The sequence below is a fragment of the Hyaloscypha bicolor genome, assembly GCF_002865645.1.
Source record: "Hyaloscypha bicolor E unplaced genomic scaffold K444scaffold_111, whole genome shotgun sequence".
Lineage (NCBI taxonomy): Eukaryota > Fungi > Ascomycota > Leotiomycetes > Helotiales > Hyaloscyphaceae > Hyaloscypha > Hyaloscypha bicolor.
Window position 1 is genome coordinate 1 of NW_020194613.1, and position 26851 is coordinate 26851.

Here is a 26851-nt window from a genome sequence, read left to right on the forward strand (position 1 = left end):
ATCCTAAAAAAGCCTCGGATCTAAATAATTATAAGCTATATACGGGCTTATATACTAGCTTAAGCTCGGGGTTATATATAATAATTAGATAATTATAGATACCTCGCTTAGATATTAGATATTTCTTTAGCTCTAGTCTAACTCCTACTAGTATTATATATTATAATAACTATAATATTATCTCTTTTCCTTAAAATAAGCTTATTCCCGAGCTTCGAAAGTCCCTATTAAATTTCCAAGTTATAGGTTATATATTAAAGGCCAGGGCCTTTTATATATAACTTTAAAGGATTTCTATTTATATTATATAATTCTGGTAATATATTATTCTTAGTATAGTCTAATTAATAGAGGAGATTCTAGGGTAATTCTAGCTATTCGGGATTCTTATTATAAAAGCTCTAAAAAGCTAGGGTACTATTACTTAATAAGGAAGCAGAATACTACTCCGGATCTAGATCCTATTCTTTTTACTAGACTTAATACTTTAGTTTCCTATAAAGCAGTTTTATTACTTATATCTCTTAAACTTTATATTTTATTTCTTTGTCTTATAGTTCTAATAATAGAGGCTCCGGATTTACTTATCCGGAAAGGGGGTTATCTGAGTCTTTATATAGCTTTTCTATATAAAATACCAGATATATTCTTATTAATTCCGGAAGCTTAAGCCTAAAGAAATATCCTATTTATTCCAGGATTTCATATAGTTTTTTTATTTAATAAGCTAGCTTATAGCTTAAATAATTATTCTTCTAGTATTTAGTAGTAATTTATATCTTGTTTTCTACTTCGAAGTCTACTAGTTAGTAGTACTTATTAGCTTAAGTAATATAGTATTCTTATACTTATATTATATTTTCTTATATCTTTTACTATAATTTATAAAGCTATATTACTAGGGCCTTTATCTCTTATTTATTTAGCTCTTTCTTTAAAGTACCCGATTATACTTAGGTTTCCTAGTTAAATAATATCTATAGTTTATAGTTCTTCTCTATAAGAAACGGGAATTAGCCTATAATCTTATAAACTAGAGTTACTTACTAGTAATTAATTATTACTACCTATTTATCCTAATTATCCTAGTAATAATTTATATAGAAATATAGCTATTAGTTAAAGTACTAGTTAATAATCTCTATCTGGCTATTAGTTTAGGGATAATTAGTAGTTAATAATTTAAGCTTTATACTAATATACTTATAGAACTTACTTTAGAAATCTAATATAAACTAGGGGCCTTAATTAGATATTATAGTCTCCGGAATACTAACTTAGTAAACTATATAAGTAAGAAATAGGGATACTAATTCTTTAGCTATTACTATATCTCGGATAAGAATTATAATAAAGTACTTACTTAAGTAATTAATAAAAATTATTACTATATTATACTTATTCCTACTTTCTAGATATTTCTTAAAATCTACTAATATATATTACTAGAGGCAATTAGGAACTAGTAATAAATATAAGAGTTCTAGCTTCTTATTTCTAGAGATATAGGATTATTAGTAGATATAGTAATTATTTTTATACTAATTAATATTTATATCTTAGTCTGGCTAGTAATAGCGGGCCTAAAGAAGCTATTAAAGCTTGGCTTATTCTAGATATCTTATTAGGGGCTATATATATATCTTCTAAATAAGAATAATATATAAGGATATCTCGGGTATTATTATATTATTAAATATAAATAGTTTATTATATTATAAGAGGAGGCTATCTTATAGTATCTAAGTACCTTTCTTCTTATTTCTTGCCTTATCTCATAGCTTTTCTAGCTCTAGTAACTCTCGGTTCTTACTTAATAGCTTATTTACTAGCTAGATACTATTATACTAGGTTTCTTTCTAAGCCGGGCTTATAAAGGCCTTAATTAGGGCTAACTAGAGATCCCGTATAATATTATTATTAATCTTTTATTATAGGAGGAGAATTTGGATTTAATAGGCTACTATTACCTTATCCTAAGTAATTATATCCTTATATTTCCTATTTAGGGTATTTGCTTATTTATTTAACTTACTTGCCTAATATATAAGCTTAAAATAGTAATAAGAAAGGTATTTTGCCTAGTAAGCTTATTTTACTAAGAGCTTTTTTATAGTTATAAAGTACTTAAAGGCTTAGTAATCTGAGTAAATTATAAAAGGTATTTCTTATAGGCCTTTTAGCTTTATTTACTATTTGGTTAAAGAGAGAATAATAGCAAGTATCTCTTTATTATAAATATTATAGTTTAGCTTTACTAACTATATAGTCTTAGAGAAGAATATTACCGGATACTAGAATCCTATCTAGAAGTCTTATTATAAGAGAATACTAGCTATAACTCTATTTAATATATTTGTCTTAATTATAATAGGAAGGTTTGGGTTATAGTAATATAGAATTAGTACCGAGAATATAGCTTGTTTTAGCTTAGTAAAACCTTTTTAATACTAATCTATTTACTTAAATAGAACTTCCTTATATATTAGAGCTATTAGGGGCTTTACTATATAGCTATATTTTATAATAAAGTACTAATAAAAGTTATAAAAACCCAGAAAGCCTTATATTTCTTTAACTATCTTTAGTAATTACTAGTTCTTAATAACTACTATCTTATCTAGATCTATTTTAATATCTCTAGTAAAAATAATAAAGCCTAGATATTTTATATAAGTAATCTTAAACTCTAATTTCTTAATATTTATTTAGAGGCTAGTATTTCGTAATTACTAAAGAATCTTTTATATATAGTTTTTATACTTTAGGGAATTATCTAAGTAAATTAGGATATTATCTAAATAAGCTATATAAAAAATATTAAGATAATTAAAGAGAATATTATTTATATATTTCTAATATATAATAGAGCTATTAGTTAGGCCTTCCTAAAGAACCTTATACTTATAGGCCCTATATCTCATATGAAATATTATAAGTTCTTTTAATTTTGGGTTTATTTAGATCTAATAAAATACTTATTAAATATCTAGCTTTATATAAACCTTAGCTTAAGCTAGCTATATAAAAGTCTTATAAATAAGGGAAAGAAAATAATAGTTTTTCTATATTAAGTTATTTAGCTTATAATAATTAATATAGAATTAAAGAGCTTTATTAGCCTTTTTTATAAAGAGAATTAGGAATATAAAAGAGAACTAGCTTGACTTAATAAAGCCCTATTAGAGGTTCTCTTTAAGGAAGCGCTTAATCTCTTATAGCTTATAAGTTAACTATTAATAAAATAGGAAATACTCTAGGCTTTCTGGGCCTTCGGGATTATTAATCTAAATCTTATAGTTATATAGTTAATATGGGAATAAAATATTTAATATTTTTTTTAAGAAGATATTTATAAAATCCTTAAATTTCTCTAATAAGACTCTTACTAGCTACTATAGCTCTATTTCTTCTAGCTATTACTTGCCCGGAATAAACTTATTTTCTTACTATAATTCTAGCTCTTTATTAATCTTAAAAAATAATATTATAAAAAAAAGATTCTTTTTCTTTTATAGGTTTATCTAGAAAGTAGCTAGTAAGATACCTATAATATTAACTAAGGGCCTTAACTAGATCTTATAGCTTTTCTTTAGATAGTATAGTTTTAATATTTCTATTTCTAGCTTAGAAAAAACTTCTATATTCTCTAAGGCTACTTATATTTCTCTATAATATTAAGCTTAATTCTTTTATTATATATAGCTTTCTGAGTCCGGGTTAGGAAAAAAATAAGGGAGTTTCCTTTTTATAAGCTAAGGTTTCTAGAATTTATTTATAGCTATAGCTTTATTTTTTTTATTTATATCTTCTTAGTACTAGTTACTTTTCTCAGGTTCCAAGTTCTTATATATAATAGTTAGGACCTTATCTTAATTCTTTTTTCTAGGCTAATTATCTAGCTAGATTAATCTTTTATTCTTATAATTAATTAGGATACTAATATTTACGAATTACTATTATCCCAAAATTATATTATATTTACCTAGCCCTATAACTAGTATAGGTACTAGGACCTTCTATCTATTAATTAAGAATATAAGCTTAATATAGTAAGTAATAGATATAGCCTGCTTATTATTAAATCTCCTTATATTATAGGGTAATACTAATTAAATAGGTTTAATATTTAGAAATTATTTAATTATTCTTATAAACTTAGAATTAATAAAAGTATATTTATTTATTCTAGTATTAATAAGAGAAAAAGTCTTAATACCTAATTTATTATTACTAATTATATAAGAAAATATAAATACTTTATTTCCTAGTAACTAGCTTAAATTAACTTCTACTATATCTATATAATATGGCCCTAAAAAGAAAACTTCTTTTAGGGGTTCTTATTTCCCTATTCTATATTCTTAGATAGCTTACTTATAGTAAATACTACTAGCTTGGCTATTAAAACTTGCTTTATATATTTTATCTTGGGCTCTAGATAGTTCCTAGATATATAACTAAATCTATTATAGTTATAGTACTTGAGATCTAAGAATCCGGGCTTTAGAATAATAAGCTTATTTATTACTAGGATTTTAGGAGTAGGCTTTATATAAAAGGCATTTTCTAGGCTTGGCTTATCTATATCTTTATTAGCTTTCTTAAATACCTGTTTTTTCTTTTTATAATAAGCTCGGATTTACTAGTTATTTATAATATAATATTATATAAACTCTATAATATAAATAACCGGGTTATTATAGTATATAGCTATGGCCTCTTAGAGCTTTTAGATAAGCTTATTATTTAGGTTATTTTTAAGGTCTTATAAGTTAATATTTCCGTTTATTATATATTTTAGGAATAGAATATAGAACTCCTAAAAAATCTAATTCTTTTTTATAAATAGCTAATTAAATATTTACTAAATATTATACTCTTTATTCGGGTTACTATATAGCTTCTCTAGATAAGTATATAGTTCCCTAATAGTCTCATATATATATTAACTATTTTAGTTTAGGTAAGAAAAGATTAGTATAAAGATATAATTACTTATATAGCTAGATATATAAATAATCTTAAGGTTTTTTATTTAATAAGTATTAGAGTTATTATAGAGCTTATTCTTAATCTAAACTAACTAATTATTAAAGATAATACTATTCTTAGTTATACTTTTAAAAATAGAAAAGTTAGGGAATTTAATTAAGTATCTACTTTCTAAAATAGGGAAACTAGTTATTCTAGTAGGCTATATAATAAGCTTCTTAATAATAGCTTTATTCTTTTATAGGACTTACTTAGTTTCTCTTAGCTAATTTCGATAATTTTTATTATAAGTAAGAATATTATATATCTTTAGAATTAGCTTAATAATTTCTTTATATAAAGCTTCTAGATTCCAAAATAACTCTTGGAACTTTGCCTTTAATAAGGCAAGTTTCTCTTTTTTCTTTATTCTTTAGAAAAAAATATTTCTTTTATTATAAATATTAATAGAATACTCGGATTTCTTAAGAAACTTAATAAGAGGCTCTAGTTTACTTTCTAGTAATATATTAGTAGTATCTTATACTATAGCTTCTTTTAACTTACTTAGTTATTCCGGGACTTGCTTTCTTATAGATCTTTATTTAGTAGTAAGATTACTAGCCTATTTGCTTATCTAGCCAGTCTAGGGCTTTTTTATTTAATTATTCTAGGGCTTTCTTTTATTCTAATATTAATTAACTAGTTTAGGAATAGCTATAATATATTATATTTATACTTATTAAAAACTAATTAAATAAGTATTATTTAAATCCTTTATAGGATTAAGAAATAGGTAAGCTTTAAATTATATTACGAGTATAAGATCTAGGGCCTAGAAAATATAGTTAGATTATTTCTATTTTAATAATTTAAAGCTAAAGAAAGAAAAGAATCCCGAAAGAGCCTTGGATCTAAATAATTATAAGCTATATATGAGCCTATATACTAGCTTAAGCTCGGGGTTATATATAATAATCAGGTAACTATAAATGCCTTATTTAGATACTAGATACCTCTCTAGCTCTAGTCTAATTCCTACTAGTATTATATATTATAATAACTATAATACTAAATTTCTAAAGCTAAGCCTTTTTTAATATATATATAATTTATAATAAGTTTATAAAAAGAGTTTAGTAATAAAGATATTTAAATATCTAGTTTAGATACTAAATATTTAGTTCAAATATCTAGTTAAAATACTAGATACTAAATATCTTAGATATTTAAGAATATTAAAGATATTAAAGTAAATATTTTACTTTTAAATATTTTATTTATAATAAGAAATTTAGGAAATAAAATATTATAATTCCGGAAAAATCTAAAGCTTAAAGAACTCGATTTATTAGTAAAATTAAAGTAATAATTAAAGAGCTTTAAGAATATATATAGGATATATATTCTAGAGAAAGTATTTTATAAATATAAATATTATATAAATAGAAAAAAGAAGTTCTAAGAAAGTAATTTTAGGGCTAAAAGAAGTTAGTTTTAAAAGATAATAAATAGTTAAATAAATAATTAAATAAATAACTAATTATTTATTAATTAGTAAGAACTAAAGTCTTTTCTTTTAGATTATTAGATATTTTATAAAATTAATAAGTAATTTCTCTTTTTAATAAAGTAATTATTAGTTTTTAATAAGAGCTAGCTATTTTCTTTTTTAGGCTACCGGATATTTTATAAAATTAATAGGTAATTTCTTTCTTTAATAAAATAATTATTAGTTCTTAATAAAAGCTAGTTATTTTCTTTTTTAGGCTACTAAATACTTTAATATTTTATAAAATTAATAGGTAATTTCTTTCTTTAATAAAATAGTTATTAGTTCTTAATAAAAGCTAGTTATTTTCTTTTTTAGGCTATTAGATACTTTATAAAATTAATAAGTAATTCTTTTCTTTAATATAGACTAGTTTAATTTTATTATAGGCTATTAAATATTTCTTTAGCTTAAAAGATTCTATTTTCTAATTTATATATATAAACTAATTAGTATTAGTTTATTAGTAATATATAATACTATTATATAATTATAAAAATACTAGTTATATTAATTAGTAAAGTTATTATTATTTAGAAATAAAAATTATAATATTATAATATTAATATATAATTCCTAAATTTACTAAGCCTAAAGAAATCTAGTTTACTAGTTAAGTTATTTATAGAATATAAAATTATATAATTATATCTTATATTTTATATTTTATTATTTATATCTTATATCTTATATCCCGTAACTATATATATAATTCCTAAAAAAATAATTATACTAATAATAATACTAGATTTATATATTTGAAATTATAATTTTAAAGTTTTATAATAATTTATTAAATAAATATTATAATATTAATAAAGTAATATTTTTATTTTTATTTAATTATTTAATAAATATATATAAAATATAAATAAGAAATTTAAAATATTAAGCTTTTTTAAGCTAATATATTAAAAAAATATATACTTATATTTTTATAGTTTCTTATATTTTAGTTTTCTTTTTTTTAATTTTAAATTATTTTTATAAGAAATCTTTTACTTTAATTTTTAAGCTTTAAATATTATATTTATAATAAAGTAGAATAAAAATAAGAGAATATAAGCAAAATTATGATTTTTTGGGTATTATATTAGGGAGGGAGAGGAGAGAGGCAGGGGTGGGGCAGGGGTGGGGCTCATGCGAAAATCAAAAAATCAGAAAATCACTTTTCGCTTGCGCGTTTTGTCGACTAGCCCGCTAATGGCCTCAGTAAGGCCACATTACATTGCGCTTGACATTGTGCAGATTACAATCCAAGTTTTCGCTCTTATTATTCTTAAAACATTGCAATACTCTAACTTAGAAAGCTTAGACTGTGCGAATATATATTTCTTCCTATTATCTTTAATTTAGATTAGATATAATCCTCTAATCAAAGATTTTTATATAAGAAAAAATAAAAGTTCTTACCCTAGTTACGCGTCTTCTCGCTTAGAAATTATGAGAGTATTCACGATCTTTGTTCTTCTTAAATTCTTACAACTTTTGTAAAATTTAAATAAATAGAAATTTTTAAACTTATATATAAAGGATTATAATATAAATCAAACTAATAATCATTTTAAAAAAAAGTTATATATTAAGAAGAGTTCAAGAGGAGAGAGAACGCAGAGTAAAGGACTTATAAAGTCTGCGAAGTGCGAGCCTAGAGCAAAACCGAGAGAGTCTTTTACTCTATTATAAATATAAATATTAAATTAGTATATTAATGGGCAACTTTTAATAAATAATATCGTAAGGAAGTAAAGTATTAAATAAAGTACTTAATAGATTAATTAGAATTTTACGAGTAGGTTGAATTCTATTAATTTATTAAGCTTGTAAGAGTGAAAGTATGAAGTGCAATGGTGATGTGGCCCGACAGGGGTTCTAGGCCTCAGGAAGTAGGGCACTTGGGTGGTTACGAGGGGATTCAGCAGCCGGAATAGGTCCCTCTTAACCAGGGTGAAGGTTAATGTACTTTCGGTGGTTGGTTGCGCGGGGTATTCAGCGCACACTGATCGCGAATCTCAGCAGGGTGACGATCCCAGGCCCGGTTGGTTGTACTTGGGTACCCCCTCATAACGAGCATACCAAAGAAATAACCTCTGCCACCTTCTCGATTCAGAATATTGAGTTTCCACATGTAACGTCCAAGTGAAAGCAGTCAGACGATCGCAATCTTAACAATGCAGGTCCATCCCAATTACTATTGCTATATCTTTGCCCCGCGTCCTCGTCGGTACTTGAACCGTTGGTAGCGTCTTTTCTTGTGCCCCTGATTATAGTTCCCCAGATCTTTAGTCACAATGGCATTCACTTGCCGTGGTTTGGCAGCACTTGCTTTGCTGATCTCTTCTGCTATTGCGCAGAACTCTACGAACTCAACCAAGTCTGCTATTGATGCGAACTATGATGTTCTCACTTATGTTAACCAGCTGATTGGAAGTAGCAATGGAGGTATACAAACCCCCTCGGAGTTCTCATGAAATTTAAAAGCTGATGTCCGACAGGAAATGTTTTCCCCGGAGCAACGCTCCCTTTCGGTGAGCACTTTAAGAGCAAGAGTTATTGAGAAATGGCTAACATAATATAGGGATGGCCAAAGCAGTTGCGGATACAAACTCAGGTAGCAATCAAGGTGGCTTTACTACAGACGGAAGCCAAATCACAGGTTTCTCTGGCATGCATGACTCTGGAACAGGTGGATCACCATCCCTCGGCAACTTTGCCCTCTTCCCGTTCTCAGGATGTGCTGGAGATGACGTGAATGGCTGCCACTATCCAAAGAAAGAGCGAGCAACTTCCTATGTGAATGGCTCGGTCATAGCTACACCTGGATACTTCGCTGTTCAACTGGCAAGCGGAATCCAAGCAGATATGACTGTAACTCAGCATACATCACTGTTCAGATTCAAGTTCCCAGCCAGCCAAACTAGCGGCAACGCATCAAGTCCGTTGATTCTTATCGACTTGACGGATCTTTCGGATTCTCGACAGGATAACGGCACCATCTCAGTTGATGCTGACTCTGGAAGAATCACCGGAAATGCACGATTCCAACCCAGCTTTGGCAGTGGAACTTACATCTCGTACTTCTGTGCAGACTTCTCGGGAGCACCACTTCGAGACAACGGCATCTTCGTGGATAGCAGAGCAAGCACTGAAGTCAAGGATCTTCTCATCTCGCGTTCAATCAACGGGTACCCATTGCCTGGAGGAGCATTTAACCGATTTGAAAAGGCTGACAATGGAATTCTGGCCAGAGTTGGAGTCAGCTTAATCAGCAGTGAGCAAGCTTGTTCCAGCGCTGAAAAGGAAATCTCAGATTTCGACTTTGATAAAGTCCATAGAGCGGCAAAGAGCTTGTGGAGGGAAAAAATAAGCCCCATCAAGGTCTCAACAAACGGAACAACGACAGATATGTTAACCAACTTCTACTCTGGAATCTACCGCACTATGGTAAATCCTCAAGATTACACCGGAGAGAATCCGCTTTGGGAGAGCGATGAGCCGTATTTTGATTCTTTCTACTGCATTTGGGACTTGTTCAGATCGCAGATGCCATTTATGACGATCATGGATCCAGGCACGGTTACACTCATGATCCGGTCTCTGATCGATACGTATCGCCATGAGGGATGGTTGCCTGGTAAGTTTGTCCCCAGAATGATTTGATATTTCTCGATTTTGGAGCTTAGCTTTTCAGCTCATAGATTCCCTCTTCAACATCAGGAAACTTCCCTACTAATTCGACGATAGACTGCAGGATGAGCTTGTCTAAAGGGTTTACTCAAGGAGGTTCAAATGCTGACAATGTTCTTGCCGATGCCTACTTGAAAGGTATCTCTGAAAACGTCAACTGGGATGATGGTTACGACGCAGTAGTCAAGGACGCTGAGGTCGAACCATATGATTGGTGTTGCGAAGGACGCGGTGGTTTGGATAGCTGGAAAGCCCTTGGCTACATTCCCGTCCAAGACTTCGACTACAAAGGCCACGGCACTATGACAAGAAGCATCTCCAGGACACTTGAGTATGCCTACAACGACTTCGTGATCACGCAAATTGGTTCCGGGCTAGGTGGTAGAGTAGGAGACGTTGAGAAGTATACGGCGAGGAGTGGGAGCTGGAAGAACTTGTTCAAAGCTGACCAGACTTCTTCTATCAACGCTTCTAGCGCTGTTTTTGAAGGTTTCTTCCAGCCGCGATACTTGAATCGTACTTGGGGTCTCCAAGACCCTCTTGTATGCTCGAACATTGATAACCACTCGAACAGCGTTTGTTCCTTACAAAGTAATGCTGCGGAGACTTTTGAGTCCTCGATTTGGGAGTACTCCTTGTAAGACAACCCAGCCGCTTTCCACAAATTACAACTGACAGGAACTCTTGATAGCTTCGTCCCGCATGATCAAGCAACTCTAATAACCATGTTTGGCGGACCTGCAGCATTCGTGGAACGTCTCGACTACCTCCACGAAAACCAAATCACATACATCGGAAACGAGCCAGCGTTCCTCACAGTCTTCCAATATCACTATGCTGGCCGTCCCGCACTATCTGCCAAGAGATCGCATTACTACATCCCAGCTTACTTCAAGCCAACGAATGGCGGACTGCCAGGCAACGATGACAGTGGGGCAATGGGCTCATTCGTCGCATTATCCATGATCGGACTCTTTCCCAACCCAGGGCAGAACGTCTACCTGATCATCCCACCGTACTTCGAGAAAGTGGAAATCACCTCGCCTCTCACTGGCAAGACGGCGAAAATAAAGAACGTCAACTTTGACCCAACGTACAAGAATATCTACATCCAATCTGCAAGACTCAACGGAAAGCCATACACAAAGAACTGGATCGATCATTCGTTCTTTACAGAAGGGAAAGAGCTGGTTTTAATATTGGGAAGTGTGGAGAGTAGTTGGGGAACAGAGGTCGCGGATCTACCGCCGAGTTTGGGAGAGTATGAGGGGTTTGGTAATTTTACCGGAGCGTCAAATTCCACTTTGAAGATGGGGAAGAGGGCTATGAGGTTTTCTGCTGCGAATATACTTCATGAGATGGACAAGACTGGTGATGGTTACTGGGCGAATTAGAAGAATGAAAGCAGTCAAATGTTTGAAGAGAAATTGAAAATAAGGACGCGATAAATGTTCGGTGGTTTTTAGAGGGTTGATTTCTTGTAGAATAAATTTTAAGCGCTTCTTGGTAGAACTTTGTTCTCCTTATTGCAAGTACAGCCGCACCTGCAATTTGATCTGCGTAGTGGCTGACTCGAAAGCAAAGCTCCGCTCTGATCCACTTGGAAAGTTGACCCAAAATCCAGATCATAGAGTATTACCTCATTGCAAGCACTCGAAAATGGCTACGTGTCAGGGAGGAGCATCGCCATTTGTCAACGACTTCGCCAAATCAAGCAGCATGCAGCTCACAAAATTTACTCAAAAGCGCCGCCATCTCAATCGCGACATCGCGATTCGCTTCCACGTTCTCGTCCCTTTGTATCTTTGCCATAGCTTCCTCTCGCTGTTCACTGGCTTCCCAGATAAAATCGGGTGGGTTCGACTCACTATGCCGTACAAATGATTAGCGCTTCCCCAAGCCAAGCAAGAGTGTAGAAGAAGAGGCTTACCCGAAAAGAACGGGCACCGACTTCCGTCGTTGTGCCTTGTTGTGATGTCTGTAGATTCCGATGTTATGATGGATTCCTGCTTCGTTCAAGGGGCAATTAATGATGCGGCAGGGGTTTGAAGGCCCGAACCGGACTGTTGGTGGCATGGGGAGGGATTTCGTCCTTGAGAGAGTGGTGGGTTTGGGATTAGATGTCATTGTGATGGGCTTGGTTCAAATTGAAAAGGCACTCGGTGGAGCTGCAAGATAGACTTGGTACACGACAGACACCTTCGGAGGCGACTTGGGGAACGAGGGACAGAGCGTAGACTTGTGGAGAAACAAAATGAGTAGAGACATGTCCTTTGGTGTTATAGATTTTGAAGTTCAAAGAAATCTTGTTGAAGAAATGGGATGCGTAGAATGCGGGGTGGACCGATTCTTTGAAGGTTTACATGCAAGCGTCAAGATGGCAACAAAGAAGTGAAAACCGAGGCTGCACAACATATGAAAGTGAAGTTTAAAGGAAACTTCATGTTGCCTCCCTGCCCAAGAAAATAATTCATCCCCACTGTTGTCAGACTTCCGAAAAGTTGGCATCCGAAACTCAAGCTGAGCTTCTCCAACCATTGCCAGCTGGAGCAATAACGGAGATGAAGCCAAAACAAGAAAGGCAAAGACACGTCACAATTTTTCTCGTTTTATTTAGCGCTCGGTGTCCTTTACAGACTTGTAGTTGGTGCTATGTTTGTTATCGAGTTCCTGAAAGACTGAGCTGAACTCGCCGCGCGGCTTCCTGAATTCGGTGACGAAACCAAAAGAAGTATCAGCAGGCGAAATCTAGAAGCTCCATTTCTTGCCAGCTCTTCGTAGCCTCTAGATTCAGCGCACTGCGTTTCCACGAGTGATAGAAATGCCGAGCTGAGATGAGCCACTTGCTCAACCCCGGGATTGGAACCAAAACAGGATATAAAGTATGAACTAGGTTGAGTTCTGCTCTCAATGAAAGAAGGCCAGGCCAGATGAAAGATGTGGCTTGATGTGTCAATTGCTGACTCCAGTCTCAGCTCTGTGGACCTTGGTGGGGCAGCTGCGTGCCGAGACAAATACCACAAAAGCAAGAAGGAGGAGGCTAATCACTATTATCCAGTAACCGGACTTCCAGCACTAGCGAAAGGCTTATCTTGCTCCACACAGAAAGGCACTCTTAGGCCGAGAGCGATGGTGAGCTTCCCGTCTCGAAGAGCAATCAATGCCTATCGGCATTGCCGCAGATGTCCGCGTCCCTGACAGTACTCGAAGTTTCGTATTATGTTCAAATGAAAAAGATCACTCGACCAATACCCAGCAAATGCGATCAGAATTGTTCTCGCACCTTTGTAAAGTCTCTAAACGGGATGAAAAGTGATGCTCTTGGAAGATGAGGCTGGGATAAGTGGGGCAATTTAACGCTAAATGAACTAGTCTCCTTTGGGGAAGGCGTTGGCGTCAACCAGACAGCTGGATTTCAGATGAGACCACAGAAGAAACCTGAGTGTCACCGCCACGAATCCATTATCCTCACATCAAGACCCTGGTCGAGTCAGATTTTTCGTTTCCGCCCCATCCAAGCGCTTGACAGCTCCACGTGTGGGGTCGGGGACCTCCAGCGGACAGGAATCTCGAGCCCCGAGAGGACCAGCCTTGCAGTTCACGGCCAGTGCATCGAATAGGGAGATGCATCTCAAGCCCCCCACTTCGACGCCGCGAACTCCGGACAAGGCGACTCGGCGGTTCATGGGTGTTAGCCACTTCAAGGAAATGGTCATAACAGCTCCGCTCGAATAATGGGGTGCTGTCACAAAATTGGTCTTGATCGAGTGGTTGCCTATTTGGATTCCTGTCCAAAGACTTGCTGAGTGGTTTTGAAGCCTCGAAGTGCATATCCAGAGAAGACTCAAAAGTACAGCACCTTTTCCGAGCACCATGAAACGATGCTGTTCCGTTTTCAAAACCTGCAATCAATCTCCACTATGGTCATTGGTCTCAGGGTTGTATCCGGAATGCGATGCCGGTAGGCAGAGACAGCTGGCTTTCTTGCGTGCAACGTGGCTTGGGTATGTGGAAGCCTGCGGCTGAGATAGGTCTCGTCCACGGGCGGGGACGCTGAGTCCTTGCTGTCAGCGGGAGATCAAAACAAGCATCTTGCAGTCTGCGCTGCCAAGATCTGCCCATCGTCGTCTGTCCCAAGCCATGTAAGATATTCGAGAGGTACCTAAGACACTTCAATCGATCTCAGACTGGGACACATTGTACCCAAGATAGTCCTTGGACCTGCAATTTTCTCACAAATTCGATATTACGGAGCTTTCCCCCGTTCTAGCAGAGTTGTCAATCCGTTTTCCAGCCCTTATTGGAGGAACGTGGTTTAAGGTTGCAGACGCCCAGACAGAGTCTATCACGTTGCGGCGTCCCCGCTTCAGCTCCCTCTTTTTCGCCCAATCTTAGCCTTTTGGCAACATGCAAGCTGTGGGTTGCACGATGACCAGTGAGAACTGGTCTCTCGTTTCTGCAGAGAGACGGCGACTGAGGTGGTTTGCCCCGCTTCAAGGAGCAAGAAAGAAAGAATAATATCCCTAATAATTGAAGCGATGCCTTCGATCAAAGGAGCTGGAGCTGAATATCAACAAGTACCTTTTTATAATTTGCAACATCTTTCCCATGTCAGTCGAAACAGACAACGACTCTGTGATGGAGACGAAAAACAGGGAAGCAGTCCCAGACTCGAAGAAACCCGGGCGAGGCTGGAGGTTCTACGGCACCTTTGCATGTCTAGCACTTCTCAATTTGATTTGTGCTATTGATGCTACGATTCTTGCAGTGGCCCTTCCTGTACGAGAACTCCACCGAGCCTTGAAGACATACTTACTGACTCTGGTGAAGACTATTGCCACAGCTTTAAACGCTACGGCTATTCAGGCCTTTTGGTGCGGCACATCGTTCCTGTTGTGCTCTACAGTATTCCGTACACAACCTATTCCTTTGTCATATTCCCCGAGCTCCTTACCTTACCAATCGTGAGGATGTTTCATGCTCCTTACTGGCTCCCGACTCTCTCCTCCCTAAAAGAAATACGTTGCTGATTTACCGGTATTGCCGGTAGAGCCGACGTGGGCTTCGTTTTCGCATATGATCGGACGAAAGTCTGTTCTCCTGGCTGCTCTGTTCCTCTTCACTGCAGGGACAATCATCGCTTCCGTCGCTAGGACTATTACACATTTGCTGGTTGGGCGGTGCTTCCAAGGATCAGGAGGTGGAGGTCTTGTCGGGTTGACTTACGTGTTACTAGCAGATCTGGTAAGCCTTCGAGAGCGAGGCAAATGGATGTCCATCATCAGCTTGCAATGGGCCATTGGAAGCGTAATAGGACCAGTTATCGGAGGAGCAATGGCTCTTGACACTACATGGCGGTGGATCTTTTGGCTCAATATTCCGTTCTGCGTACTGGCGGCCGTCGGAGTTCCAATTTGTCTGAAATTACATCCGAGAGAAGGGTCGGTATGGGAGAGACTCAAAGATTTTGATTGGTTTGGCTCTTTCATATTCATCGCTGCGACTACAAGTTTCCTGATTCCAATCACATGGGTAAGCTCCCGTGTACCTCTCCGGAAGCGTCGCACTAATATTTTTAAAGGGGGGCGTTATGTACGAATGGAAATCTTGGCGAACACTCGTCGTAGGTGTTGGGGGAGAAACCCTTTCCTATTTGTGACTGTTCCATGAGATTTTCCTAAGACAATGTCCTCTCCCGAAACAAACCCAATTGAGAAATTGCTGACTCCCCCGTTATCTAGCCAATGATGCTCGGAATCTTTGGACTGCTCGGCTTCATTGTATACTCCGTCTCCTTCTCCTCAGAGCCACTTATTCGCCGCAGTCTTTTCAATTCTCCGACCGCCATTACCGCATATGCAGGGACCGTTGTTCACGGCATGATCGTTTGGGCTCTCCTTTATTACATGCCTCTATTTTTCGAAGTGTCCAAGAACTATAGCCCGGTCACCTCGGGTGTTGCAATCTTCCCATTCACGTTTACGGTCGCTCCTGCGGCTGTTGTAGTCGGAGTCGTGATTGCTAAGACAGGTCGATATCGACCCTCAATCGTGAGTGCAAACACCTCAAATGCTACCTCAATACTGACTTTGCCTAGTGGATCGGCTGGTTCCTCACTACATTCGGGATGGGAGTCTTGATTTACCTGAAACAATCAACCAACGTACCCTCCTGGATCTTCCTGTCCCTCGTTGCTGGTACGGGCACAGGGATGCTTTTTTCTGCCCAAGGCTTCGCAGCTCAATGTTCGGTCTCGAACGTAGACCTTCCCTTCGCAGGCGCAACCTACAGCTTCTTTCGAGCTTTTGGGCGTAAGTCAAAAGTTCTCCGATAATTGTTTCCTACTTCACATGTCTTGCGAGTTCTTACTCTCAACCTCTGTCTAAGACGTGTCTCAACTCCTAATTCTATGTATTAAAGACAATACTGATCCGAGACTCTGAGTTTAGAAACATTCGGCGTTGCTATCTCTGGCGTTATCTTCCAAAACTCTTTCAAAACTAAAATCCTCGGTACACCATACGCCTCACACGCGATTGAATGGTCTCGTGACGCCTCCGCATTTGTTCAGGTTGTCAAGATGTGGAGTAGAGAGGGAGAGCAGGGTGTTGTGAGACAAGCGGTTGTCAATGCTTATGTTGAGAGCTTGAGGATGGTCTGGATTGTGATGTGTATTTTCGCTGGGGTGATTTTTGTCGCGAGTTTGGTGTGGATTGACGAGATTAGCTTAACGAGGGAGCTGGAAACGGAGCAAGGCTTTCGTTATGATGGGAAGAAGGGTGCGGATGAGGAGCAGCAGCGGCCCGGATTGAAGGTGCTAGAGATTAAGACGGAAGAGGAGGCTGGAATGGAGATTAAGAACGTTTCGACTGATGAGTTCGGCACGAGCTCGATCGAATAGTGGGTAATGGGCAATGGCAATTGATTAGGTTGGATAAGGTAATTTTGAATTAGGCGTGTATTGCCGTTTAGTGATTATACGTACGCGGCACAATTGTGATGGGCCGGAATTGCATACTAGGCAACAGGGTGTATTTACCTTTCCTTTCCTTTGGCCCTACAGATACCCAGGCAATAGAAAATGACTCCAATTAAATGTCTTAAGCCCGTCTACCACAACCAAATGTACGTCCCTTCTTTTCAACCAAGCACCTTCCCCCGTCTACAAAAGCTCCTTTTAACCTTGCACAACGTACTGTACGACAAGGGTACATCAAGTAAGGTGCCTCTAATTAGCCACTCTTGCAGACTCCCAACTGCTTCACTCCTCACAGTATCTCCTCCCTCGGCCCCTCTCCAATTTCAACAACTATCCTGTCCATACTCACGGCCGTCCTCTCCGCCAAGCTTTCCATCTCTACGATAGAACATGTCGTCAAAGCAGAATACACATAACACGCCTTCTCCGGGCCAAAGACATCTGACTCTTTCTCGCAAAATTAGATTCTGGCCGGAAGTTAAGTAGTCGCCCCATGGTGAAAAGGGTGTTGAGCCCGTTGGGATATCGGTGTGCCTCATGACGCGGTTAAAGATTTGAAAGGAGGTTTCAGGATGGTAGTATGGAACTGAGATTTGCTGTTAGCCGCAGGAAGCGAACGAGAGAAGGGGAAGCAAACCTCCATAAGCAGCATCGAATATGAGAGAGAACGATAAATTGCCAAATTGTCGAACCACACCTCCTACGTAGGTAGATCGGGGGTTGTGTGGCCGACATCGAACGCATCGTGCTGAACCCTTGTCAGTGAAGAGATCTAAAAGGTTGCAAGGGAGACTTACCCCGAAGCCAGGTACGCAGCTTCGTTGTTGAGGTAGCACCAACCATATGCCGCCGAATAGGCACTGTTCTCTGTAGCATTGATCCCCATATTGCCAGGATCATAAATATCTGCTACGGCCCGGCTCTTCTGAATCATTTCCAAGCATGTGGTGGCGTTGTCTCTTGCAACAGGTACGCTTCTTCCGAGATCGCTTGGACATCATAAGTGTTGTGGTACGCCGTGTCCGGGTAAGAAGTTGCAAGAATATCAAAGTCCATCCGACCATTGGTGATACCGAGTGTGTCAAGATGGATGGGAACGGCATCGCTCAATTTCCCAGTGGTAATCTTGTCGTTCTGGTCTTGGATATATGCAGCAAGTCCGATGCCCCAGTGACCCGCGTACGACTCACCCCAAATTCCCAGTCTGTTGTTGTGAGAGGTGCAATGAGGGGATCTAAAATCTTGTGAGCCAGGGCCAAGCATAATATTGGGCAGAGTTACTCTTCTAGCCAGGTCTGTAGGAAGCTGCAGACAGCTGTAGATGCATTTCCAGTTGAGTTCTCTGTGTTGTTCCAATCGAGAGATGGGGAAGTGCCAACGAAGAATGTTTCGTTTTGCTTTGGTACCCAGAGATTGAAAAATTAGATATGACAGGTAATAATGTAGTTGACAATGCGTCCAGAGTTCCGTTTCCCAAAGTATCATATGAGAAGCCAACTTGGTTTGGTTGGTCGATGAACAGCATATTGACTTCGTTGTTCTAGGACCAGGGATTCAACTGCGTAGGATTGGAATCGTTTCGGACAATGGAGAGACCAGTTTTCACCCAGTGCAGAAGCCATTGACGATGATCCTGGCCCACCATTGAACCAGATTGCAAGGGGAGCATGGGGAGGGTCTTTCCGAGATTCGAAGAACCAGAAGAATGTTTTGATAGAGTACGATCATTAACCATCTAGAGGAAGGTGGACATCACCGCTCCAAGAACGAACACCAGGTGTAGTCTCGCAAATGAAGGTCTAGATTCAGTCAATGAACGGAAGAGAGTATAATCCGACAGAATTTTCCCCTTATATGAGACCGCAATATCATTGTGAAATCTCGGTTTCAAAACCGTGACGCCTCCAACAGGAGGAAACTGTGCAATGACGACATGGAATAGAAGTGCATTGAACAGTAAGAGAGACAAGAAGGAAGCAATGATAATGAAAGAGAAGAAACGACTGTGAAGGTAAGCAAGAGAGAAGAGGGAAGCAATGACATGATGGACCTTTATTCTCCCATGCCATTGAAACCATGTTGCTACGAATACAATCTGCCTGTGATATTCTCATAGGAGCGAGGTGATCACTAAGAAGCGAGATGGCCACTCAGAATGAGGCTGTGATATTATAGTTTCCACTGTCCTGGTGTCAAGTTTGTCAAATTCAGGTGGTTGGAAGCCTTGATTGTCTGATTATCGAAGGCTGGGAAGCCCCTTAATATAGGACAAATCCACTAGTCTCCTACTAGTCCCCAGCCCCCTGGCTGCCTTAGGCCCATAAGCTTGGCGCCTTTCAACAAGGTTTTGATTGTCATCTGTTTGAGGCATGCGTGCGGAGGGTACTAGGGTACGGAAAGCCGTAAGGATCAAGTGATCAAGCGATTTTCGAATCCGGTTTTCAATGTCTGATTTGTGGCACGTATGCACCCCACCAAAAATCGCCCGCAACCAAAATACCGCATTCTGCATGTGCAACCACACCTAACTTAAGTTCCTTTATTACTATCTATTATAAGACTTATATATATAATTAAATCATATTTCTAAGTATAGATAATTTATAATATAATTAACTATAATACTTCTAAATTATTCTTATAAGGTTATACTAGCCCCGTACTATTACCTATATATTCCTTTATTTCTTCTCTCTACTCTTACTAATATATAACTAGCTTTATATATATAAAATATATATAAAAGAACGGAATTATGTCAGATTAGAGAATTAGTTATAGAGAATATACTTGAAATAGCTAGTTAGTAGGAGGCATATCTAAAACCGGCAAAAATAAGTCAAGATATATAAAGTTACTAGTTTATAGAAGGCATATCCGAAACCAGTAATACCAAATAAGGATATACTTAGAGTAGCTAGCTAGTAAGAGATATATCCGAAACCGGTAGTAATAAATAAGAATATATATAAAGTTACTAGTTAATAAAAGATATATCCGAAACTAATAGTAATAAGTAAAGATATATTATAGAATAACTTAATATAAATTTATACCTAAAATAGAAATAGATAATTCCTTTAATTCTTTAATATAAAGAGGTTTTCCTATTATATTCTTATTTCCTAGATTATTATCTTTATTTCCTTTTACTTTTATTCTTAATCTAATCTTTTTAAAACTACCTTTATCTAAGACTTTATATATTATAATACTATAGCCTACTATAAAAAGTACTAAAAGCAAAAGGATATTAGTTTTTTTTATAGCCGCTATAATACTATTTTTTTCTCCTTAAGCCCAACCAAATTTACCTTAGAGAAAAAGCATTTATAAAAGGCCTATAAGCTAAAGTTAAAGCCTTTTATTTCTCGCTTTTCCAAGAATAATAAGAGAAATAATAATAATAATAGTACTAAAGAAGTAAATACTAGAAATTAGTATACCTATTAGGCTAAGTTTTAAAAAAATAAGAAAAAGAAAGAAAAGAAAAAAAGAAAAAGTAAATAAGAAAGAAAAAAGAAAATCTCTAAAAAACTATTACTAGAAATACTTTTTATAATATATAGGAAAATAATCTCGCCTTTACTAGAAAGAAGAAAAAGAAATTAAGGCTTTAGGAAAGAACTTTAACTAAGGCTTATAGTTAGTAAGAATTAAAAATAAAGGAAAATAATAAGAGAAAGTATAATAAAGAAAGGCTAACTAGTAAATATAGTTATAATTCTACTAATAAACCTTTACTAATAGGCTTATTAATAACTATTTATTATTATATTAGCTATCCTAGAAAGCTATTTAAATAAACTAATTCTTTAAAACTCCTATTTTTTCTTGACTTTTATAAGATATTTATAAGGCTTAGTAGCTAGATACTTAATTACCTCTTAAAATCTAATATCTGGAAAGATATTAGAAAAGCTAAATACTATAAACTTAATCTTAAAAATTAAAGCCTAATTATAGGCTATCTTACTAGTAGAGTTACTTATTCTAAAGTTCCGGACTTCCCGGTTCTATTTAAAGAAAATTATACTTTTAAATAGTTCCTTAAATATATAAAGAAAATATATCTTAGTATAAATTATTAAGAACCCAAACTCTACTTCCTTATTTCTATTAAAAAAAAGTAGCCTTTATAGAATTATTAATTATATAAAGAGCTAATAATTAATTTAATAATAACTTCTAATACTAATAACTTATTAAAAACCCTTAATACTAATAATTCTAATAGTAATATAATTAGAAATAATTATATATTTAAAAAGAAATAATATTAGTATTAAAATACTAGTAAATAACTTAGTATTATTTATTAAGAGAATTATAAGAGATCTAAGTCTTTATATACTCTAGCTAATAAGCTTATTCTAGTTACTAAAACTCTAGCTAATAAGCCTACTTTACCTAATAAGCTTACTCTAGTTACTAAGTCTATTCTAGTTACTAAGCCTATTCTAGTTACTAAGCCTATTCTAGTTACTAAGCCTACTTTAGTTACTAAGCCTACTTTAGTTACTAAGCCTATTTTAGCTAGTAATTCCGAGAAGTTCTTTAATAAAATATTTAATAAATAATATAAGTAGCTAAGAGAATCTATAATAAAAAATTATATTAATAGGTATTAGTATATATTAAAAAAGAGGCTAATGAATTTTAAAAAAGAAAAGAAGTAATTTGAAATACGAAAATAGAGCTTTAAAAAAAAAAAAATATAGTAATTAAAGAAAGTAATACCTATATAAATAGGCTTAATAAGAAAGTATAGCTTTTAAAAGCTATAAGAAAGAAATTTGAAATTAAAAAATAAAGTCTTACTAAAATCTATATAAAGAATCTTAAGAAGCTAAATATAAAGATATTTTTTTTTCTTTTAGAAGATTCTTAAGGCAAGATAATTAAAGAAAAATAATTATTTATAAGTTTAAAATATCTTAATAATCTTATAAAAAAGAATTTAAAGATTATAAACTTATAAAAAGAAATAAGGCTTATAATAGAGGCTCTTTAATAAAGTCTTAACTATATAATACGAAATAAGAAAAGGCTTAATAAGCTAGTTATTTAGTAAAATAAAAGTAAAAGCTTAATATTTACTATATAGAAAGCCTTTTAGGTAACTATATAAAAGATCTAGAATAAAGGCTCTAGATCTCTCGAAATAACTAGGCCTAATATTAATAAAAGCTTTTTATAGTCTATTAAAAGTAAAAAGAAAGTATATAAGTAATAAGAAACTATCTGGATTTCCTAATATTATTAAATTAGTTATATTAAGAATCTTATTACTTTAGTAACTAGTTAAATTAGGAATATAAAAAGTAATATTTACTTATTTCTAATTAACTAATTTCTAGTTAATTTCAAGAACCTAGAAATTATATAATTATATATCTTTTTTCTCTAGCTATATAATACTTCAAAAAACAAATATTATATATTTACTATAATAAAAAGCTTTATTATTAACCTAATTAGGTAAGATATAATATTATCTTATTATATTACTAGCTATTTATATAGCTATTTTATAAGTATTTTAATATTCTCGAATCTCTATATATAGCCTAGTCTATAAACTAAAATAGCTTTATATTTAGTAATATTATAATTTAATTTTTAATATAAAAATATATTAGGTTTAGTTTTTTTAATAGTATTATTATTAAATTATTATTTCCTAGAAATATTAAATAATACTTTTCCCTAAAAAATATATATTCTTAATAAATAGTAAAAGTAAATATAAAATTTAATAATATAATTATCCTATACTAGTATTTTTCTTTTTTTTTATAAAAGTATAATTTTATTTTATTTTTATTCTAAAACCTCTATTTTTCTTTTATATTTTTTTAACTTTATTATTAATACTAAGAGCTAGTATCTAATTACTTATAACTTTCTTTTCCTTTTTTAAATCCTTTTTCTTTTAATTTTTTCTTTTTTAAACCCCTTTTTCTTTAATTCCTTCTTCTTTAAACCTTTTCTTCTTTAAACCCCTTTTTCTTTAATCTCTTCTTTTTTAAACCCCTCTTTCTTTAAACTCTTTCTTTTTTAAATTTCTTTTCTTTTAACTCCTTTACTAATAATACTAAGAGCTAGTACCTAATTATTACTTCCGGGTTACTTTTATCCGGAACTTTTATACTATAAGTCTTTAATCTACTTATTTCTTAGAAAGCTAAATTTTAGATTTCTTTTTTCCTTTTCTAATATCTCTTATATCTTTAGGCCCTTTAGGAATATTTTCTCTTAAACTTCTAAAAAGAGGCTAACTTCTATTCAGATTTCTCTAAACTTTAATATCTTTTTTTCTTCTCTAATATCTTTTCTTTTTCTTTAATACTTATAAAAGCCTTTAGGCTATTACTAAATACCTCTATTCTTTATCTTAAAATATATACTAACTTATTTTTATAGGAAATAGCCTTTCTTTCTCTAATCTTGACTTCTTTAATATATATTTCTTATTTTTAGGCTATTTAAATATTTTCTTATTCTTTTTTATAAAATATATACTAACTTATTTTTTAGTTTCTCTTATCTTATTTTCCTTATCTTATCTTTTCTTTAATATTACTATATATATACCTAATTAGTACTAGTTCTTATAACTTATAATTAGACTTTCTATTTATTAAATACCTAAATATTTTATTTTATTTTTATTTTATATATTTTATTTTATATATTTTATATATTTTATTTTATATATTTTATATATTTTATTTTATATATTTTACTTTTTTTTTATTATAAATTAGGACTTAAATAATATTTATTTTAAATACTTATATTCTCGGATATATAAGACTTCTATAAATCTTTCGGGATTATAAACTAGCCTATTTTAGTTTAGGAAAGCTTTCTTAAGAATATTTTAAAAGTTATAGTATTTATTATAACTTCTCTTAAAAATTAATATAGTATAAGTAATTCTAGTCTATTCTCTTTCTATAAAATAAACTATTATTCTAAGTTTATATAAAAGTTCTAATTATTTCTCGAGTTAAAATATAAGTACTTCTTATTTCTATTAAATTAGATATAAAAAATAATAAGTACCTTTAAGCTAGACTATAGTATTAGTTAAGTATTAAGACTTCCTATATCTTATAAGATATTATTTATAGCTCTAGATATATTATATTTAATAAGGCTTCTATATCTAATTACTTTATACTATAGTAAAATATATAGTATTATAATTAGAGAAGTTCTATTTTATAATCTTATTTATTACTTATAAATTTTCTAGTTAATAAGTCTTAGCTAATAGCTAAGAAACTTATTAGCTACTTTATCTAAAGCCTCTAAAAGCAAGAAGTTGCCTTAATAAAAACTTAGTATTAAAAATAGGTTTAATTAATTAATTTAAATAAGAAGTTTATAATAGGAGTTTTTATATATAGGTAATTTTATATAATAAACTCAAGTTCTTATCCCTAGTTATATAAATAAGTTATATAAGAAACTCTTTCTAGTCTATTAAAGTAATCCCTATCCCTAGTTATATAAGTTATAATATATAATAAACTTAAACTTTTCTTGAGTTATTTTTAGAAAAATTAGTAAGCTTTTTTAGATAAACTTATTAAGGCTTTAGTTTTTAAAGATATTAATCTAGTCTTTTTATTCTTTTTTTAAGTAATAGTTCGGCTTTTAGGAATTATATATAAATATTAGAATAAATAAGGAAATATATTATATATGCTTTTTAAATAAATTAGGATAAAATTTATAGGATTCTTGTAATATTTATATTAAATTTATAATACTAGCTAGTAAAAACTTTAATAACCTTAATAAGACTTAAATTATAAGTCTAGTTCTTAGATTTCCCGCTTAACTTTAAAATTAAGTAGTTTATAATAAGTTACTTATTATAAAATATATTATATTCTTTTTCTAAAAAGTACTAGGTACTAGTAATAGTTTAGATATCCCAAAGCCCTTAAGACTCTTTATAAGTTTCTAGCTTTAGGGCATTTTTATAGCTAGCTAATTCTATAGAGTTATATAACTATATAATTCCTTATACTAATTTAAAGAAATTATATCTTTATATATAGCTATAATATTATTTTTAAGAAGCTTAATATAAATAAACTTTTATAGCCCAAATATTAGTTATTAAATAAGTTATTTAAGATTCCCTTATTTTTTAAATTCCCTAAATTATTCTTATATTATTTCTTATTATTTATAGAAACCTTACTATTAAGATTATTTTCTTTAATATTCCCTAGTTCTTAATTTACTATAATTATATTCTCTAGTTTCTATTTTATCTCTTAAACTATCTCTAATTACTTATTTCTCTTATAAAAAGGCTTAATATTAAATAAGAGCTTTCTAATTTTCTTTTTATAAAGTTTAAGAATATAATAAAAGAACTAATATACCTTAATATAGTCTTAATCTAGCCTTACTTTAAGCTTATTTATAATATATATAATACTAGTATTTTTTAAAAAAGTTATATAAAGCTCTTTAATTTCGGGAATTTAATATATTATATAATTATATCTTATAACCTCTTTTTTAAACTCAGAAAGTAATTATTTAGTTATTTCTATTAGGGAAATACTATAATAATAAACTTCCTAATAATAATTATATAGCTTTTCTAGAACTTTAGGCTAGAGATAATTAGCCCTTACTTATTAAGAGTAAATTAGATTAATATTATAAAAGAAAATAAAGTTATTAATTTATTAGTAAAGAATATTTATATAAATAAATTAAATAGTAATTAGATTATAGTAAGACTTTCTATTAAAGATACTTATATTATAAAAAGATTTAAAGAACTATTTCTAGATCTCTATAAGCCTACTAGCTAAGGTATTTTATTATATCTTAATATACTAATTCTTTATTAAGGGCCTATAAATAAAGGCCTTTTTCTATAGTAAATTATAATTCTTTACTAATTACCGGAGCTTGACTTATATAACTACTATAAGTAGTATTTCCTAGCCTTTATTAGCTTATAACTTTTTTAGAAAATAGCCCTATTTCCTAATATAAAGGAAATAGAACTTTAGGATAATAATCTATATATAATTTAATATACTAATAAAAATACTAATTATTATTCGAGAATATATATTAATAATATTATAAATCTAGAAGCTATAATAAAATAACTTATTATACTTATCTATAGACTAATATTAATCTGGCTCCTTTATAATAAATCTCTTATATTTCTAATTCTTATACTTATCTTATATCTTTATTCCTATCTTATCTAATATCCTAAGTATTTGCTATATTTTCTTATAAGATATAAATTTACTAGTATTTTTTTAGATCTAGTAATATATTCTCCTATAGTTATACCGAATTAATTAACTACTTTTTAGTTTCTTAAAAACGAATTTTTTAGCTTTTTTAAGGATATTAATATACTTGTTATTAAATTAATTTTGTCTTAGCTAAAGCTTATAATAATAGTAAATTATTTTTAGGATATATATATTAAGCCTAGAATAATTAAGTTTATAATTAAAGATCTAAAATATATATTTAGGTAAATAGTTCTAATACTAGAAATAATATATTATCTTAACTAATTTCTTATTATAGAGATATTTCTTAAGCTTTATTTACTATTAATCCGAAGGAAGTTTAGTATTCTATTATTA

At 32.5% G+C, this 26851-nt stretch overlaps 5 protein-coding genes across 5 annotated transcripts; 2 read left to right on the forward strand and 3 right to left on the reverse strand.

The window, feature by feature from the left end:
• Positions 1–8817: 8817 nt before the first annotated feature.
• Positions 8818–11679, forward strand: K444DRAFT_592513 (glycoside hydrolase family 92 protein; the record flags this gene model as incomplete). Its single annotated transcript, XM_024878242.1, has 5 exons — positions 8818–8968; positions 9022–9054; positions 9105–10160; positions 10271–10850; positions 10905–11679. 5 exons carry the CDS (start codon positions 8818–8820, stop codon positions 11605–11607), a joined length of 2523 nt encoding a protein of 840 aa, XP_024734833.1. The 3' UTR covers positions 11608–11679.
• Positions 11680–12462: 783 nt separating this feature from the next.
• K444DRAFT_23398 (uncharacterized protein) lies at positions 12463–12910 on the reverse strand. The gene has a single exon (XM_024871257.1). It carries the CDS (start codon positions 12749–12751, stop codon positions 12509–12511), a length of 243 nt encoding a protein of 80 aa, XP_024734834.1. The 5' UTR covers positions 12752–12910; the 3' UTR covers positions 12463–12508.
• A 1941-nt stretch (positions 12911–14851) lies between these two features.
• Positions 14852–17114, forward strand: K444DRAFT_533059 (MFS general substrate transporter; the record flags this gene model as incomplete). Its single annotated transcript, XM_024875122.1, has 7 exons — positions 14852–14992; positions 15044–15125; positions 15264–15745; positions 15795–15836; positions 15955–16263; positions 16311–16524; positions 16663–17114. 7 exons carry the CDS (start codon positions 14852–14854, stop codon positions 17112–17114), a joined length of 1722 nt encoding a protein of 573 aa, XP_024734835.1.
• Positions 17115–17314: 200 nt separating this feature from the next.
• K444DRAFT_23446 (uncharacterized protein) lies at positions 17315–18235 on the reverse strand. The gene is made up of 3 exons (XM_024871261.1): positions 17990–18235; positions 17830–17940; positions 17315–17778 (listed from the first exon to the last, which is right to left on the reverse strand). The coding sequence occupies exons 1-3, from the start codon at positions 18090–18092 to the stop codon at positions 17516–17518; spliced, it is 477 nt and encodes a 158-aa protein (XP_024734836.1). The 5' UTR covers positions 18093–18235; the 3' UTR covers positions 17315–17515.
• K444DRAFT_23467 (uncharacterized protein) lies at positions 17852–18868 on the reverse strand. The gene is made up of 2 exons (XM_024871264.1): positions 17990–18868; positions 17852–17940 (listed from the first exon to the last, which is right to left on the reverse strand). Exon 1 carries the CDS (start codon positions 18675–18677, stop codon positions 18123–18125), a length of 555 nt encoding a protein of 184 aa, XP_024734837.1. The 5' UTR covers positions 18678–18868; the 3' UTR covers positions 17852–17940; positions 17990–18122.
• Between the last annotated feature and the right edge of the window lie 7983 nt (positions 18869–26851).

What these genes read in the sequence shown, in the direction of transcription:
- K444DRAFT_23467 (XM_024871264.1), bottom strand. Translation starts at nt 18,677, where the DNA reads ATGATACTTTGGGAAACGGAACTCTGGACGCATTGTCAACTACATTAT.
- K444DRAFT_23398 (XM_024871257.1), bottom strand. Translation starts at nt 12,751, where the DNA reads ATGGTTGGAGAAGCTCAGCTTGAGTTTCGGATGCCAACTTTTCGGAAG.
- K444DRAFT_23446 (XM_024871261.1), bottom strand. Translation starts at nt 18,092, where the DNA reads ATGATCCTGGCAATATGGGGATCAATGCTACAGAGAACAGTGCCTATT. An exon ending in GCTGCGTACCTGGCTTCGGG is followed by an intron (nt 17,941 to 17,989) that starts GTAAGTCTCCCT and finishes ACAAGGGTTCAG; the next exon opens with CACGATGCGTTCGATGTCGG. An exon ending in ATTCGATGCTGCTTATGGAG is followed by an intron (nt 17,779 to 17,829) that starts GTTTGCTTCCCC and finishes AGCAAATCTCAG; the next exon opens with TTCCATACTACCATCCTGAA.